Source organism: Crassostrea angulata, chromosome 2, assembly GCF_025612915.1.
Source record: "Crassostrea angulata isolate pt1a10 chromosome 2, ASM2561291v2, whole genome shotgun sequence".
Taxonomy (NCBI): domain Eukaryota; kingdom Metazoa; phylum Mollusca; class Bivalvia; order Ostreida; family Ostreidae; genus Magallana; species Magallana angulata.
The window spans coordinates 45,159,829-45,178,296 of NC_069112.1; the positions used below are offsets into that span (position 1 = coordinate 45,159,829).

At 33.7% G+C, this 18,468-nt stretch overlaps 2 protein-coding genes across 2 annotated transcripts; both read right to left on the reverse strand.

Moving 5' to 3' along the window:
- Nucleotides 1-3,327: 3,327 nt before the first annotated feature.
- LOC128172878 (uncharacterized) lies at nt 3,328-5,257 on the reverse strand. The gene is made up of 4 exons (XM_052838590.1): nt 5,012-5,257; nt 4,225-4,794; nt 3,908-3,994; nt 3,328-3,517 (listed from the first exon to the last, which is right to left on the reverse strand). Exons 1-4 carry the CDS (start codon nt 5,058-5,060, stop codon nt 3,357-3,359), a joined length of 867 nt encoding a protein of 288 aa, XP_052694550.1. The 5' UTR covers nt 5,061-5,257; the 3' UTR covers nt 3,328-3,356.
- Nucleotides 5,258-8,602: 3,345 nt separating this feature from the next.
- On the reverse strand, nt 8,603-18,058 carry LOC128173130 (lysophosphatidic acid phosphatase type 6-like). Its single transcript, XM_052838850.1, has 11 exons — nt 17,796-18,058; nt 16,398-16,532; nt 15,780-15,913; nt 14,649-14,749; nt 14,137-14,298; nt 13,817-13,887; nt 12,513-12,613; nt 12,122-12,211; nt 11,295-11,466; nt 10,150-10,312; nt 8,603-9,689 (listed from the first exon to the last, which is right to left on the reverse strand). The coding sequence occupies exons 1-11, from the start codon at nt 18,024-18,026 to the stop codon at nt 9,610-9,612; spliced, it is 1,440 nt and encodes a 479-aa protein (XP_052694810.1). The 5' UTR covers nt 18,027-18,058; the 3' UTR covers nt 8,603-9,609.
- Nucleotides 18,059-18,468: the final 410 nt, after the last annotated feature.

Sequence of the window (18,468 nt, forward strand, 5' to 3'; positions counted from 1 at the left end):
TATACTGTTATTTCACCATTATATTCAGGGGTAAAATCTTTATATGAAGTGGTAACATTATTACGTTATGTCGTAAGATCATTATGTGCAGTAGTTTATTCATTATATGCTATGAATAAATCGTTTTATGATATGATAAACTCATTTCATACAGAGCTAAACTCATAATGAACTATTGTTCGATCGTTATGTTATATGGTACACTCTTCATGTGCAGTTGCAAAATCCTTTTATGAAGTGCAACTTCTTGACATTAGGTGATAAGTTCATTATATGCAGTACTAACATCATGTTATGGTGTATTAAAACCATTATGTATGGTGGTAAAACCTTTATGTATTGTGGTGAAAGCTTTACATGCAATTGTAAATCCTTTATATGATGTGACAATTTTATAATATGCCGTTGTTGAGTCATTATATTATGAGGTCAGTTCTTTACATGATGTGATCATTTCATTATATGGAGTGGTAACTTCTTTTTATGCAGTCGTAACTCTTTATTGATGAGGTTGTAAACTGGTTCTCGCTGAAAAGTTTTAATGGGGAGGAGGTCCAGTTTTATTTTGAAAAAGATGCCGCGCGGCGTTCATTGTGACGATGCACATTTCCTGGTCAACTTGTCGTTTGTTTTGAAGAGAGAGAGAGAGAGAGAGAATTTTTAGTAGAGTACGCGTTTACCCGGTAATTTTAAAAGTAAAATAAATTTCAAAAAATGATTGTACATTGTAGAAAGTTAATACCCCCCCCCCCCCCTCTGCTTCTAGATCCGCGCATACAGTTGGGAAGATCACTTTATGTATCTTGATATTAACATAGAACAATTTGATTTCTACTTGCTATCGTGTTTTAAATATGTATGTAATTCTTTGGAGCTTTTTGAATTAATAAATCTAATTCTGTCTCTTCAAAAACGTTTAAATTGAGGAGTTACTTTGCTCTTGATTGTTATTTAAAATAATTTTAATAGCATCCATATAAACCGTGGTGCTTGGAACAAACTTATCCGTATTTTGCTGATTCATACATTATTGCACGGCTTGCTTTTAACGATGTCGAACAATATGTATATATATTTTGAAAACGATATATTTTACAAAAAAAAATACATTAACTTTATCGATTAATTGGTTACTTCCTCGTTCAGCAGCAAATGTTTTAGCTGCAGATCTGTAGCTCTCTGGTTGAAAAAATTCGGATAGACAATTTGTCTATCCGAATTTTTTCAACCAGAGAGCTACAGATCTGCAGCTACAAATGTTTATAATGTGAACAAAGTCAGTAACGTTGAAAAAATCAGCACACATGAAAAATATTACAATGACAAGCGTTTTGAAACTTATTTATCCCGACATCATTTATTTTCAAAACCATCGGAATAGGGGTATTACCTTTTCAAAAATTAATTTAAAAAATACCAAGCAGTTAGTCTCGGTGATTATTCGGACTTCCTGCGTAACCACTCGGCTATACGAGACACGATGAAGTTTGCTAAGATTTAAAACACCGTTTTTTAACTCCGGAGTTTTTTTTCGAAGTTTAATCTTTAAAAATATGCCTCTTTGAAACAAAAATCGGATATGCCATGAAACCAGTCACATTTTTCAGTGAAACCATTTTACAATATGTTTAATGCATGGGGGTCTTGAACGGGGGTGGGGATGGGTCGCGGGGAGGACCCCGCCCCAGAAAAATTAAAATTTCTTAAAATTTCCATGAAATTACCAAAAATTTGCCTCGGACCCACCTCCCCCCACCCCTTTGGCAAACTTCAGTATTCATCGCATCCCCCCCCCCCCCCCCACCTTGAAATTTTTGTATTGATCTGCGTATAAAATGGTCCTATAAAAATGATATGAAGATATCTGCAACAGCTTTATGGAAAATAGCACAGGAACTGCAACACCTTCTTTGTAGGATTTAAAATACAAAAATACATGCCCGGTGAGCTTAAATTTTATACAGTGGATGAAACTACCATAAAAAGAGGTTAAGACCAACCAATTTCTTTATTATTTCTTAAAAATCAAATTAATTTTAAGAAAAATAAAAAATAATTTTTATTTATGTCTATGAATAAAAATGTGTCTATTCCTTTTGTGTTGGAGGCATTGATCAGCGAGGGGTAGCATCTACCTGGTACATTGAAACAAAGGTCTTTCGGCTTTGATTTTAAAACGCTTGCTTCATTTTTTGTAATTTCTTTTACTCTTAAATTAAAAGCATACTCTACTAATAATACATTCGATTTTTCACACAAAATGGGTTCAATGATTGATATTATGATATCGATGTTAAAGGACAGATAAACTCTGTGCATCGTCACAACGAACGCGGCATCTTTTTAAAAATAAAACTGGACCTCTTCCCCATTAAAACTTTTCAGCGAGAACCAGTTTACAACCTCATCATAAAGAGTTACGACTGCATAAAAAGAAGTTACCACTCCATATAATGAAATGATCACATCATGTAAAGAACTGACCTCATAATATAATGACTCAACAACGGCATATTATAAAATTGTCACATCATATAAAGGATTTACAATTGCATGTAAAGCTTTCACCACAATACATAAAGGTTTTACCACCATACATAATGGTTTTAATACACCATAACATGATGTTAGTACTGCATATAATGAACTTATCACCTAATGTCAAGAAGTTGCACTTCATAAAAGGATTTTGCAACTGCACATGAAGAGTGTACCATATAACATAACGATTGAACAATAGTTCATTATGAGTTTAGCTCTGTATAAAATGAGTTTATCATATCATATAAAGATTTATTCATATCATATAATGAATAAACTACTGCACATAATGATCTTACGACATAACGTAATGATGTTACCACTTCATATAAAGATTTTACCCCTGAATATAATGGTGAAATAATAGTATATAATGATGTTAGCACTGCATATAATGATGTTAGCACTGCATGTAATGATGTTACCACTGCATATAATGATATTACTATTGCATATACATAAAATACCAGTTCATATAATATGAAATTGACTTTAAGGCAGCTATGGCATTCCATACAATATACTTTGAACTTTCCTGCAAAAAGAAAAAAGAAAAACAAAAAACAAAAAAACAAAAAAAAAACAAACTAAATACTCCCTGCCTTCATCAATAAAAGGTAGGAAGTACATCATTCCGAAATATTAGATGCCCCAACCCTTGTTTAATCTCAGCCTCATTTCCATAAAATAAACGCCATTTTTAGATAAGAGTGAAACCAGTATAGTACAAAGAATACTTTACGCTAATAGACGGTAAACAATTAATATATCTCACAATCTACAACACTAAGGAATTGATGTTTTTATTCTGCATTTTATTTACAAAGACACATGGGACACCCAGTGGGGCCTATTCCGATGCCTTTATCACACGGTGCTACACACCGCAAGGGGGCGCAGGTAGCTGGTGACGTCATCACTTTTTGTGTAGTTGGTTTCGATGCTGTAGTTGTTGTAGTCGCTGGGAAAGTTGGTACTGAAAACATCGGAAATGGCATAAATAAGTTTGCAGCAAATCAGATTGATACAATGCATGCACGGATCCAGAAAAAAATCCCGGGGGGGGGGGGGGGTGGTGTTCCAATTGTGATTTGAGTTTTTCAGGAGGAAGGGGGGGGGGGGGGTGTAATGCATATTTTTAGCAATTTTTAATGTAAATGTAAAGAAATTTGAATTTGCATGGGGTGCGGAACCCCCTAACCCACTTCTAGATCCGCGCATGCAATGTATAAAATATAAAGGAACGATTTTTTTTTTTTGCAGCAATGAAGGATGTGCGTGTCATAAATCCACAATTAAGATGAATTTTTAAGCGGATCGTGAGCCATTGGCTGGAGAAGATGATTGATCTTTAAGTTTTACTCACCTAAACAAACCGGACATCCGTTGATAAAGTGAAGATATTTAATGTCGGAACACGTGACTGGTGGACAGGTGTGTCTGGCACCTGTCACTTGATGGATAAAGACAGAAAATAATGATTGATTGATTGATTGATTGACATAATTTATTGTATATTGAAGAATTTTGCTCCATTAGAAACAATGCAGCATATATAAAATAAAGCAAAAAGAAACATTACTTCAAAGTTCAAAACCAAATCTATAGCTCTCGTTATGTTTTAGAAAAAACTATTTTCTTTTAATTTTCTTTGTAAGAAAGACTAAACGAATACAATTTTACCCGCTGTTTTCAGTGCCGTTGTAGTAGATGGCGCTACCGTTGTATGAACAGACAGCGGATTGGCTGGATTTCCTGAGATCTGACTTCCGGGACCCGATGGCTGTCCACCACTGTACCCGTTTGGTTGATACCCAAACATTCCGGTGTTTGTACCGGAAGAACTACCGGAACTAATCTGAGCCGGATTAGCCGGGTTGTAGTTAGTTCCGGTAGCGAAGCTTCCGTATCCGGAACTAAGATAGGGATTTAGAGGTCCAAGGTTTCCGGGGTTATAGTTCAGTAAACCGGAAAGAGAATTAATTGAACTTGGTGAGAGAAATGACGATCCTCCGGATATTGATAACGAAGCGCTCTGAGACCCTGCACTTCCGGTCATTGAACTACCTCCGGTTATTGAACTGCTTCCGCCGATATTTGCCCCCAACTGACTTTGGAGATTATTTAAAGGTGCTCCTAAAATCGTTGCACAGGAAGTGACGCAATGAGAACAGCCCCCGAGCGTAATGATGCAGTTTTGGGGACAAATACTTGGAATAACATTGCATTGTGACTGTTTTTGTTGGCCGTTAGCTAAATTTAATGGAAATGTTATTATGAAAATACACCATACTAGATTCTATATACATTATTCAAAAGAGTGTTTTAACTGTATGTTTAAAGTGTCACAATAAATACGAAAGAAATTTTACATATATGTAGTTTTATAAATTGTACAATGTACTTTATATTTAATGGAAATGTCAGTTATTAATAAGTAAAAAATATCAAGAATTCCAAATGAGCTCACCAAAAGCCGACGAATACGCTAAGAGAAAATAAATAGTCCAAATTCCCATTGAAATCGACAGAAAATTTCCTACTTTAGCTATGTTAAGGTTGCCGCTTATTCGGGGCACTTCTTTATTTACCTCATTTGGAAGTCCTTTTCCTTTATCTTCATGTTAAACATCTTATCGGACACCTGTCTTCTTGTCAAGCGATGCAACACGCTACAAACATCCGGCAATAATGTTAAAATCGAAAATGGACAAGTAATGTCGAACTTATAAATATCTTATCTTATCTGATAGTTGACCATTCTAGCGTATATATACTAGTTAACCCGTTTTATCTAAGTATAGAGTCGGTATACGTACAATGTAGATATTGAATCAATTTCTTATAATTCAAAATAACGCCCTTCAATCACACTTTCTAAATTTAAGTTGCTGCACATGAGATGTTGAAAATATTTTTTTTTCTTTGAGAAAAAATACTTTTTTAAATCCGTTGAAAGGCTAGTGTTGTTAACTAGACAAAGAAAGATTATACATGTTTTCAAACACTGCAATTAAAAGAAAAAATTTCCACCTAAACTCGTCGGTTCCAAAAACGAATCGGATTCCGCGTAATAGAGTCGATAATACATATTGTAGTTCGTACTGTTTACCAACTTTTGTTCGCGAGGACTTTATTTTAATACGATATACTTTAGATTTACTTGTTAGCCATGACAAATTTCCGCGATCAAGAGGATGACTACCTGAAAAAAATAATATAGAACCATTTTAATAATAATTTGCAAATTTAGTTGGACGTAGCTATATATTTCTGGCTTCAAAACAAGTTATCCATGACGCAGTTTCATGCAAAATATATATCGATTGCGTAGTTTTAGCGCAAAAGCTATACTTTAGACAAATCTTGTTGATTTCAAAAAGCCACGACTGAGTTGCCAACAATGAAATAGACTAGCAACGTCACTTTGCCGTTTGACACGACTACCCAAAGTCCAAGCTCTTATTAAAATGGTTCTAAAAGAAACCTATGAACACTGGTTCGCGGCTAGAAATATTCGCAACGACTAGACGCATACAGCTCTAGAAGCTCTCGCTAAAATTTCTCGTAGGCGGATTAGTTGGTTTAGAGTATTCTGAACTGTGTATCAATCAAGCAGTCTCTTATTTATTGCATGCAGAATATTTGTGCCGTTCTCGGTAAATCTTTCTGCACTGTGCGAAATGAAACCTTTTCTTTTTTAATGGCAATCTTACAAAAAAATATAAGAGTTGAAATTGCGTAACTAACAAACGGTGTTATATGTTTTGCACACCGTACATATACACAGTTCAGCTAGAAACCATGATCTATAATTATGGTACTATATACAAAATCCAAGATTATCTCAATTGACTTTATCAAAATATCTATATATCAATTTTTTATTTAAGGAAAAATTGTCAGGAAAAAAATATATATACAAAAATGAGATGGAGAAAAAAATCAGAGATATGTATCTTGCAAAATACCCCCCCCCCCCCCCTTTTTCAAATTCATTTCAGGAAATAAAGAACTAATAAATACTAATTTGTATGAGTTAAAATATTTATTACTTGGCTGTCGAGATTTTGAAATAAATTATTATAGAAAACAAAGGCAATACAATTTATACATTGTACGTGTACAAAGCAAAAGAGAGTAAACAATTCTTACATCAATGTTTTTAAATGTGGACCAAAAAAAAAGCATCAAAACAATATACATTGTTATATAAATGTCCAATATTCTAATACAACTCAAATTTGCAATCTACATGTAACTTGGAATTAAAAATAGACTGTCCATCTACAAACTTCAAGAAAGAAGATTTTTTTTTAAGTTCACTTGCTGGTTCTTAAGGAGACTGGGTGGTCAACATTTTACTTTTTAAGATCTGCTTTAAAATATTTTTGATACAATTCATTTTGCTACATGTATAGTTGAACTTTGATATCTTGAATACTGATATCTTGGAAACAATGGATATGTCGACGTCAAAGTGATTTGTGATCCCAACCACTTATTTTTTAAGTATTTAAACCTCGATATCATGAATACTCCGATATCTCAAAGTTTTTAAACTGTCTCATATAGCTGGAGATAATGAAATTTGACTGTATATATACTATTATATATACTATTATTTCATCAACAACATTTCCTATATCTTAATACAGAACTCTTCTTTTAAAGGAGATTATAACAGTGTAAAATGGCCACGCTCATCTAGCCCCCTAAATAAACACAAATTATAAGACGAAGTATAATATTATCAAAACTTAAATTTTTTTTTTCTATTTGTGCAACGAATTATTCCCCTTTCCAAACAATTGCAATCTCTTTTCATTTTTAATTTTGTCGGATTCAAAGTCATGATAAGTTGAAAAACAAATATTAAATAAAAGCACATGTGCTGCTTTTAAAATGACTACCTATCTCATACTTCTATGTCAAATACACAAAAGATAACCTAAAGTGAAAGTAGTTTTACATGATCACTAATTTGGCACCATCACTCTACATCAGCCTTTGAAATCATAATTCAACAACACATCCCACCTTTCAACCCTCCCTTCCCTTAGCCCCCCCCCCCCCCCCTTTTAAAAAAAAAAACCTACCACACCCAAGTGTTATATTTTTCATCAAACATCAACAGGTACAATTAGTCTTTCGTAAATTTGCAAAGCATCATGGTACATTTATGACTTTTCACATAATGATAACATATATATGAGTCAGTCATCTTTTATTTTTTGTTAAAAAAAAATTGCACATTTTTACAAGCACGTTTTAAAAAAAAAAACTACAGGAATATATGTACCTACAATAGCATTGTAAGTTTAAAATTTGATTATGTAATTTCAACCCTGTGTACTTGTCATTACTTGGTTGTCTTCCCTTTAATGCTATTTATATCTCATAATTATCTCATAATTATATCATTTGGACCCATGACTATATCCCTGTATAAAATTCAAATAAGAATGATCACATTTCAAAGCCAGAACTAGTCGATTTTTAATGTACTGAGTATGAATTAAGTTAATGGCTTGAAAAATCAAATTAAACAGTTTTCATGGTAGATTAGATGTTGTCCAGAACCACCCCCCCCCCCCCCCCCCCCCCCGAAAAAAAAAAAAAAACAACCCTCAGAATCAATAACAAAAGTAAACTTAAATCAAAGTATATGTGTTTGTGTGCAAAACCCTGTATGCAGTATTAAATATTTTAAGTAAAGCAGAGATGACAAAATTGCTTGGCACAAAAATAAATGGGCTAAATATATAAACTACATATTAATGAATGAAATATTTTTAGAAAAGACAAAGTTACCCTTTTAATACCACATTGTCAAAAGCCACAGCTTTTTGTGTCCATTCTATTTCGAAATAGAAAGGACACAAAATTTCTGACTTCCAACATTTCAACATTTGGACCCATGACTATATCCCTGTATAAAATTCAAATAAGAATGATCACATTTCAAAGCCAGAACTAGTCGATTTTTAATGTACTGAGTATGAATTAAGTTAATGGCTTGAAAAATCAAATTAAACAGTTTTCATGGTAGATTAGATGTTGTCCAGAACCACCCCCCCCCCCCCCCCCGAAAAAAAAAAAAACAACCCTCAGAATCAATAACAAAAGTAAACTTAAATCAAAGTATATGTGTTTGTGTGCAAAACCCTGTATGCAGTATTAAATATTTTAAGTAAAGCAGAGATGACAAAATTGCTTGGCACAAAAATAAATGGGCTAAATATATAAACTACATATTAATGAATGAAATATTTTAGAAAAGACAAAGTTACCCTTTTAATACCACATTGTCAAAAGCCACAGCTTTTTGTGTCCATTCTATTTCGAAATAGAAAGGACACAAAATTTCTGACTGCCAACATTTCAAATACCTTTAACAACTAATTACTATGCATTTTTGTGAGAGAATAAAATTTTAGAAAATCTTTGAAATTCAAGATAAGGAAATTATACATATTTCTTCATCAAATTGACTGATCGATATATAATTTGATCCCTTAAAAAAATCAGGAGAGGGCTACATTATTGCAGCTATCCTATATACTATTCAAAATAACAATTTGCAGCAAACATCTTTGATAAAGTACCTGAATATAATGCACCAATAATTCCAAAAAACAAAATTAAGATGAAAAGCGACTAGATATTAATATTTCAGTACTAATGTGTCACAAACGAAGAAAAAATAAAAAACAAAAATAGATTAAAAAATTCTTTCAAAATATATGTACCATATTTGTAAACATATTTAGGATCTTCAATTCAAAATTGATAAAAGCATTTCAGAAAAGCTTTAGTGAGACTATGATTGTCCAAAAAAAAAAAGTACACAAAAATTATAAAGTTTGATATCCACAAAGGTTCTCTCTGAGCTAATCTCTCCAAAGAACTCTTTGTATCACTGAGCTATGCTTGACTGGCTGGAACCATGTCCCATTTTTTTCTCTTCAAACCATGTCACTCATCATGCAACCACGCCTCTTTTTATACTTCAACCACGCCCACTTTCTTATGCCACACCCATTTTATAACAATAATCACGCCTGTCTACAGTCCAGCTGGGTTGTCTGTCATCTCCTCCACCTCTTCGTCCAGTTTGACAACACCCTCTTCTCGTTTCTCAATTTCTGCAAATCAAGGACAACAAACTTGATGAATACTGAAAAGGAGCTCCAAAGTTTTTTTGTTAATAACCTACATATGGAAAATCAGCTTTATATATATGCGTCCCTCCAAAAGTTGGAGAGCGGAAACTAAGAATTTCTCATTTTTTCCCGAAGTTCAAGAGGAACAACTCTGTCAAAAATAATTGGAACAGGACCAAACTCAAACTCAATCTTTATATTTGTATTTCACATCCATATATCAAATTCAAGTTGAACATGTGAAAAAGTTATTGAGATAAAGATCATAAAGTGAACGATGATGAAATGACAGGACAGAATGACGGATATTAGATGAACAGATTAAAATTGGATAAAGAGACGAAAATTGGATATTCCATACACACACAAAAATTGGATATGGAAACACAGGTTGGATGTTGGATAAACAGATAAAAACCGGATAAAGAAACAAAGCGCTGACCTTCGGAGATGATTTCTAGTATGTTGGACTCGCAGACTCGTTTGTACTCCTTGGCCTCCATCACCTTCTCCTCGTTCAGGTACTTCATGAAGTACTCCAGCGGGACGACCGACTCCTTCCAGAAGTGGACATACTTCTCCACCAGTTTAGGGATGATCACAGCCTGTTCATGTTACGAAGAGTAAAGCATGAAAAAATTAATATACATGTAGCAGGGATGTGACATTCAGTGCAATGATAATTACTGTAGTTACCTAAACATGAGTCATATAATTAATATCCCCGTAAAATCGCAAGAAGCAAATCTTGCTGATTCTAAAACCTCACATTTATTTTTCGGGCTGGTTTTCAATGTTAATGAAGCTATAATAAAAGTTTGGCAATTTTACACTCTAGTGACTTAATGCAAATGATTGAATCGCAGAATAAAGTCCACATACTTAAGTAGAATAAGGAATCAACAGTTTTGTTTTACACACATGAACTTTCTCACTAACAACAAATGTGATACTATTCTACCCTCGAAATAAGGGGATAATTTTGCTCTATAACATATAAATCTAAATCTAAATTTTTTTGTTAGATGTTCAGGTGTGGTAGGAAGTAGGTTTTTACTCCAACTTGATTTGAGCAGGTAATTTTTGGCCAGCTGCATCTTTACCCTTTGCCAGTATACCTGTATCTTAGAATTTTAACTTGAAATTTCAGGGTCTTCCTAGTATTGAACTGCTTAGGTATAAAGATTTTAATCAGTTTTTGCATTATGTTATGGAAGAATCATCACCTTTTCTAAAAAAAAAAAAAAAAAAATCCTTTGCATGCTCTACAAACAGCAACATACACATGTATGTAATGAATGTAAAAGAACCATTTTAACAAAAGCTTGGACTTTGGGTAGTTGTGTCAAACAGCAATGTGAGGTAGGCCTGTCTATTTCATTTCTGGCCACTCAACCATGGCTCTTTGAAATCAACAAGATTTGTCTGGCTTTTGAGCAAAGACTACGCAATCATTGCATACTATGCTTGAAACTGCGTCATTTTCAACTTGTTTTGACGCAAGAAATAGATAACCACTTCCAATCGAAAGTCCAAGGTCTTGGTAAAATGGTTCTTATATAATTACAAAATAAAAATTCCACTAACCTGCCCATTATATCTGACGATTACGTAATACTTTTTAGTTACATTACACTCGTATAATTCTATAACAAGATTGGAGGCAAATGGCGGCCATTTTCTAGAATCCAGCTTAAAGGCAAGTAGAAGAGCCATGAGGGAGGAATCATGGGCAGAATATAAGTGCAGGCGCACCGGTCTGCAATAAATAAAGAGAAAGTGAAAATACAAACAGAAAGTACAGATAGAAAGTACAACTCCAAAACAAGTCAAAGCATTCAAAGAATGAAATGAGAATGCTGGGTACATATCTATCAACTAATGTATAATTTACAAAGATACATGCATATTCTAATTGAGTTTTATAACATAATATGTATACACATGATACAATCAAATAAAAAAAAAATCCAATTAAATTGACACTGTAAGATTTGCGAGTGTCTCTGCTGGAATTCAAATAGCAGAATAAAGATTGGCAAACAGTGTGTAAAGTCTTCTTACAATACCTCTAGAGCAAGAACAATAACTCTTCCATCGCTAAAATCATTATGAACACATATTACTGAAGAATCATTTTTATTCAAGGGGGTCAAAGTTCGTGGGTAATCAAACTTTTCTTGATTTGTGGGGATTCTGTAGTAATTTCGTCGAGGGTCCATGTTCATGTGTAGTCAAAATTTTCCTTGTGGTGACGTTATTTTGTCAGAAGCAAGTTCTTATTGGTAAATATTTACTAAATTAATCAAATGTTTGTATATACATTCATGAAGATGTAAATTTGTGTGCAAGGGTTATACCCATGAACATTGGTGAATAATGATGATTTCACAGTATATATATATACACCTAACCTTTTATTAGAGAGGAAGTCTTGAATAGCATTCCTAAAATGTGCTATCGTCCTGCCAGTTGATAACTTGAGACAAATGTCATTTTGTAGCCTAAAAAAAAAAAATAATTTTACAGATAAAGTACCCACAACATTTAATATATTTATAAGCAAAATGAAAATATTGTTAGAAGTTTTAATAAAAAAACATTATTAAGGCACACTGCGTCATGTCACATTCATTAACTCTATTAAAGGTATTTTCCTATATCTATATTAAAGAGCTCTAGATCTTCTTTTAAAGGAGGTCAATACAGTCTTAAAAATGGCCACGGCCATCAAGCCCTCTTTTAGATCAATATCATTGCTCAAAAGACAAAATAAATCGCTCTGTATTTTATTCTAAATCTTACTCATGTTGTCCTGTAAAAGAATAAGTAAACATCTTCACAGCATTGCGGCTGATTTTGTCTTTATAGGGTACGAGTATCTTTGGAATCTCAAGTCCATGAGCCTTAAAAAAAAACAAAGAGATGTAATAATTAAGCTTATGAGCCTTAAAAAAAAACAAAGAGATATAATAATTAAGCTTATAAAATCAATGCCATGAACGAAATAGAACCATTTTAACGAGACCTTGGACTTTCAGAAGGACATAGTTATCTATTTCTTGTGTCAAAACAAGTAAAAAAATGATGTGGTTTCAAGCGAAATATTCATCGATTGTGTAGTCGTAGCTCAAAAGTAAGACAAATCTTGTTGATTTCAAAGATTCAAGTTTGAGTTTCCACAAAGCAATAGACAGGCTACGTCTCATTTTGTTTGACACAACTACTCATGTCCGAGCTCTTGTTAAAATGGTTCTGAAATGTCATCTTTTTTTTATCCTTAGGGAGCAAGCTAGTAACAATTTCATATAATTAGGAGCAATCTTAACATTGTAAACTTACCGTTCATTATCTTAAAACTCTAACATTAAACCTTTTTTTGTATTCCGCTTTTGCAATTCACATTGTTTTGGTAAGAGGCATCCTGAAAATTTTACTATTTGCACATGCATTGCGCCTTGCTCTACTTTGTTTACTTATGCAGTGGTAGCATCGTGTAAATCTTATATGACATATAGATTACTGAAAAAACGTTATTCTTAAAGGTGTTTACCATTAGATGAAAATATTAATTATACAGTTGCACAATGATTCAAATCACGTTTTTCTTTACATGTATGCATAAGAGTAAAGTAAAGTTTATTTATTCTTTGCTATTTCAGAAATTAACAAAACAGCGCAAGATATCCAATTTATCATGTTTATTGCCTGTATTAATGCTTTTGCATTACATTAACATGAAGATGACCAATGATATGATTTGATATCATTCCTTTAAAAGGAATACTTGTTATCCAGATAATCTAAGTTTACTTCAAACAAGTCAGTACATCAGTACATGTATATGCAAAAAAAACTCTTTTTCCTATCTTTTTTTGAAAAAAAGAATTAGTATTTCAGTCTGTCATTAAGAACAAAAATATAATACTGTCAACCAACTTTTTCTTGTTGCAAACCAGTATTGTATATCATTTTTCAGATAATCTACATTTACAGGCAACAATACAGTTTACACGACTAATAAAAGTTTGTTTACAGTACATGTAATCAGCAAAGCACAGGCAACTGTGCAGTGTTTCATAATATATGTAGGGCAATGTTCTGCTTACCTTCCTAGCAATGATGTCGTCCCTGGCGGAGATGAAGTGAATTTTGGTTTTCCATTCTGAACCTGACAAACCTGCATTATATACAAATCAAAGAAAGGCCATTAATTCCCTTTCATTGTTTTAATTGGGGGATATGTAACGCCTTGTATGCCCTTGTCCTTTCAAAATAAGGAAGCACAAATGAAAAAAAAATCAAATATAATTGAAAAGGAAAAAGACAACAAAAAAAATTAAACAAAAAAGAAATAACAAATAAATGAAAGAAAGATCAAATGAAAGAAAAGAAATAAGAGAAAGAAAGAAGAGATGTCAGTGCACACCTAGTGCTTTCTCTATCTCCAATCGGTCCTCTTTCAGTTCCGGTATGTTGACCCCGTCCACAATGGCTGCCCTGTTAACCTGTCGGAGCATCGGACATGTGTGTGGGTTAGGAAACAGGTGCTCGTCACTCTGAGTAGCAGTGTAGAACTTGATCTTCTGACCTATAAAATTTGTGCATGACATATCAAACTCAGTGAATGACCTGTAAAATCAGTGCATGACCTACATAATTAATGCATGACATATAAAATCAATGCACGTCCTGTAAAATCAATGCATGAACTAGAATTTTGCCTAGGTGGACACTGAGTTGAAAAAAGCTAGTTGAAACTATAATGCATTAGGGTGCTTTGTTAGTGATTTATACAATGCTAGCTAGTAGCTACTTTCAAACTAATTATAAAAAAATTAAAAAGTTATTTCACCGTTTTATGAGATGAAAAAGATGAAAAAAAAACATCTTTTATTACCCTGTATAAAGGGTCTTCAAACATTTAAAATAATTCTGTACCTGTTTTGGTCGTATACTCTTTGAGTTTCTCCGCCCCAAACACCCCGGCCAGAACGCAACGTAGTGAGTCCTTGGTTCTGTTCATATTGGTTGTCCTACAACTGTAAAAAAAAAAAAAAAATACAGTTAAGGGGGGTGGGGTCTGGATGGTCATTTTTTGGCCTTATTTACCTCCTAATGAGTGACAGCTCCGCATTAAGATACAGGAAAATGATCAAATTTTAAAAGCTAAAATATTGGAATTTTTTATTTATATAAGGGTGTATTCATTCGGACGATTGGAGAGCTGCAAGAGTAATCCTAATTTGCTCCTTTGCAGTATGGAGATCTCCGGTAGATCTCCACTGTCTACTTTCCAAATAGCAAGTAGACGCTGGAGAAAATCCTGTACCAGTTCTGGAGGTAGCAAACTAGCTGCAATAATGTAGCCCTCTCTCGATTTCCAGTAAACATCAGATATAATTACATTATTGCAGCTAGTAGCAAAACAATACACCTTACATGTTAGCCAAATTAATCTTTGTCAAAGTTTAAGGCAGATCTAGTGATTTTTGGATGACCATTCACCCAGCTTCTTTAGCTCTATTTTTTCCTCTCCATGCACAGTGGAATCATAAAAAAGTCATGGTCAGTTAAATTTTTCATGGATTTTGTAGGTTCAACCAACTCACATACTGACATACTATTTGAGGTTAATTTGCCCCAATGGCTATTGGAAATTAAGGATTGCTGCTTTGTAAAATCTGATATAAATACATAAACTGTAGAGATATTCTACATTATACTGTGTGTAGCTACTACTGTAAATTCCTAATTATATGCGAGAAATTGTTATCTTGGTAAAATCGCGAGAAGCCTATCTCGAGAATTTCAAAATCTCACTTTTTATTTTAGGCCATATGTAAAATACATGAAACTGTGAAAAAATTCCGGCATTTGCATTTTCATGTTCTCGCGATTTGTTGGAAAATCATTGAAACGCGGAATTAAGTACTCACGTAAAAAAGGAATCTATAGTACATGGATTTGAAAGAGCCTCCCACTGAGCATGTAGTGGAATAGAGGCAAAATAAAAATTGAAAATAACTTGGCAGTTATAATCTTTATATGTATGTACAGTAAAATACTTACTATACTAAGTTAGGGTCATAGTCATACATCAGTTTCCCTGGACTCTTGCCTATATAAGCCTTTCTTAGTTGCTTCCCCAGGTTAAGGGTCTGTTCCTGTCCTAAATAGGTCAACATTCCATACTGACAGCCTCCCTGTGATCACAGACATGTGCAGGTATAGTTGTTATATATTAAGAGGGCTCAATGGTCATGACCATTTTTAGACTAAATCGATCTCCTTTAAAAAAAGAGCTGTATATGAAAATATAGGAAAATACTCAAATCCTAAAGCTTAGGCCATCAAAGATAATTCCTTGGTTCTCATTCTCACTTATCAGTAAATAGATAACATTTCTCTTGGTCTTTGGTTAATACAGAGCCTACATGGCAATATTTTGAGAGAAGAAAGAGAGAGAACAGGAGTGTGTGCGAGAGAAATCATGATAGAAGAGAAGAGAAAGAGATTGCAAGAGAGAGGGGAGAAAAAACTAAGAGTTATGTGAGAGAGAGAGAGAGAGAGAGAGGGCTAGCAGACAAAAAAACCCATTAATACAATGTTATGTCCAGATTTGTCCCTGACAATCATGTTCTTGGAATAGAGTGACTTTCATTAAGGAACCACATTGATTCCATTTACCTTCAGTAAGCCTAACTTCTCGTAGTGAGCCTGATACTTAGACTCCGGTTGTGGACCCCCATCTACATTTAAGACCTCGTAGTCATACAAAGTGTTGGGATAAATGGCCTTCCATTTCTTGCTGTCATATGTTGCCTATAAGAGAAAAGGTCAATTTATCAATAAGTACTGTAAATTCATTATTTCACACAAGTACTTAATATCGTGATTTATTAACCATTTTCCATCAATTCGTGAGAATATAAAATTGCAAACACAGAAATTTTATCATAGTTTTATTCAATTAACACCAGTCCGAAATATTAAAGCGAGATTTTGAAATTTGCGAGAGGTGGTTCTCGCGATTTTATCAAATATCAATTCCTAGTGTTTAATTAGGAATCTACAGTAAATGTCTGTATTCAGTTACAGTTGAACTTTGGTATCGAATACAATGGATATGTTGAAGTGATTTGTGAGTCCCAAACTTTTAAACTTTAAGTATTTTACCCCTGAAATCTCGAATACTTGGATATCTCAAAGTTTTTAATAACCAGTCCCATGTAGTTCGAGATAACGAGGTTTGATTGTATTATAGCTACCCTACTTAAGGTAACTCAGTTCATGAAACACCTGACTGCCATTAGTTCTCCCACCTATAAATAGATTTATATAGTACCTTGACCTGCAGCCTCTGGGACTGACATGTGTTGATTTGTGAGGGTGAAAGTTCATTTGTGTGGGAGGAATATGACTGTCACACTATCATGATTGATTGCCAGCACCAGAGAACTAATTTGGCAGTGCACCTGACTAAAGATTCGGGGGCATGTGCTCAATACCCAATCTGATCTGTTATTATTTTCCCCCATTCAGTTACAACTTTCAATTCTGTAAACAAGGCTCATTAAAATGAACGTTGCAATTTTTTCTTTTGTTTTTTTTTTTTTTTTTTTTGGTGTGTGTTACATATGTTTAACTTTAACTTAATATTTCAAAACTGACTGTCTGACAGCTAATGATAAAATTGCAAATATTTTTATATTATTTCTAAGTAAATATAGATTTAACTTCAACTTGATTTTATTATTACACATAACAACGACTGAAAATTGATAAGCCACTAACATGACTAATGGCACTATCTATACATTTTGAAAAAAAAAATCACATGTGTATAAATGACGTTTATTAAATACAAAGATGTAACAAAATATTGACACACAGTATATTATTTAATATATTTTTTTTGCCAGTGAAATTAAGTAGATTCCGAACAGAACCGGTTTCAACTTCTCTCGGGTTTACCTTTTTTTTAATTGAGACTGCAGCTCGAAAAACTTGATGTAAAAATGATATACCAGAAAAAAAAACAAACATAATTAACAATATAGCATAGCATATGCAAGAAAAACAGACCTCCTCGACATTGGGGATGAGATGTATGGGCGTTCGGGCTCCATGGCGGAATATAATCTGCACCTGTTTCAGCCTCAGGTCCGATTTCTTCACTTTTGTTGCCACCTTTTCAGGCTTGACGTCGTCATCGTCGTAGGCGTTTCTTTTGAAATAAGTCCATGCCCCCAATGCACCTGCAAAGGACAAACCGCCCACAGTCAAATACAATACTTTCTTCCTTGAGGAAGACATGAGACAGAGTTATTTCGAACAAGTTTATAAATCACAGTACGCCGAGCCCGATGCTTTAAGAAGGAAGGATAACTTGTGTTTCCACCATATTATAAGTTCCGAGAATAATTTCACATTTTGAATTCGTGCCGAAGGGTAAAGCACCACGATGACATTCACATTTGATAACAGTCTCAACTACATAAAATTGCATTACTTTATGAAACTGCCTTTTAACAGCCTGACTGGCCCAGAATTTTACCGGAAATTTCTAACTCAAACGGGTCGACAATGATATATTTATTTCGGGCTCAAGACCAAGTAAATACCTTACTAAGCTTGAGAAAGAAATACAAGCCACTATATGTGCGTCAAATGACATACATCAGTGCATGTACAGGTACACGTAGAAAGGGGAGCATTAAATGAAAAAAATATAATCATCCCTGCATGCAGTCAGATA

Excerpts from the sequence above, each read along its gene's own strand:
- LOC128172878 (XM_052838590.1), bottom strand. The coding sequence starts at position 5,060 with ATGGGAATTTGGACTATTTATTTTCTCTTAGCGTATTCGTCGGCTTTT. Across the intron at positions 3,995-4,224 it reads AACGGCACTGAAAACAGCGG|TGACAGGTGCCAGACACACC; the intron begins GTAAAATTGTAT and ends TTATCCATCAAG. Across the intron at positions 3,518-3,907 it reads CGGATGTCCGGTTTGTTTAG|TACCAACTTTCCCAGCGACT; the intron begins GTGAGTAAAACT and ends CGATGTTTTCAG.
- LOC128173130 (XM_052838850.1), bottom strand. The coding sequence starts at position 18,026 with ATGTCTTCCTCAAGGAAGAAAGTATTGTATTTGACTGTGGGCGGTTTG. Across the intron at positions 13,888-14,136 it reads GGAGATAGAGAAAGCACTAG|GTTTGTCAGGTTCAGAATGG; the intron begins GTGTGCACTGAC and ends TATATAATGCAG. Across the intron at positions 9,690-10,149 it reads ACTAGAAATCATCTCCGAAG|AAATTGAGAAACGAGAAGAG; the intron begins GTCAGCGCTTTG and ends CTTGATTTGCAG.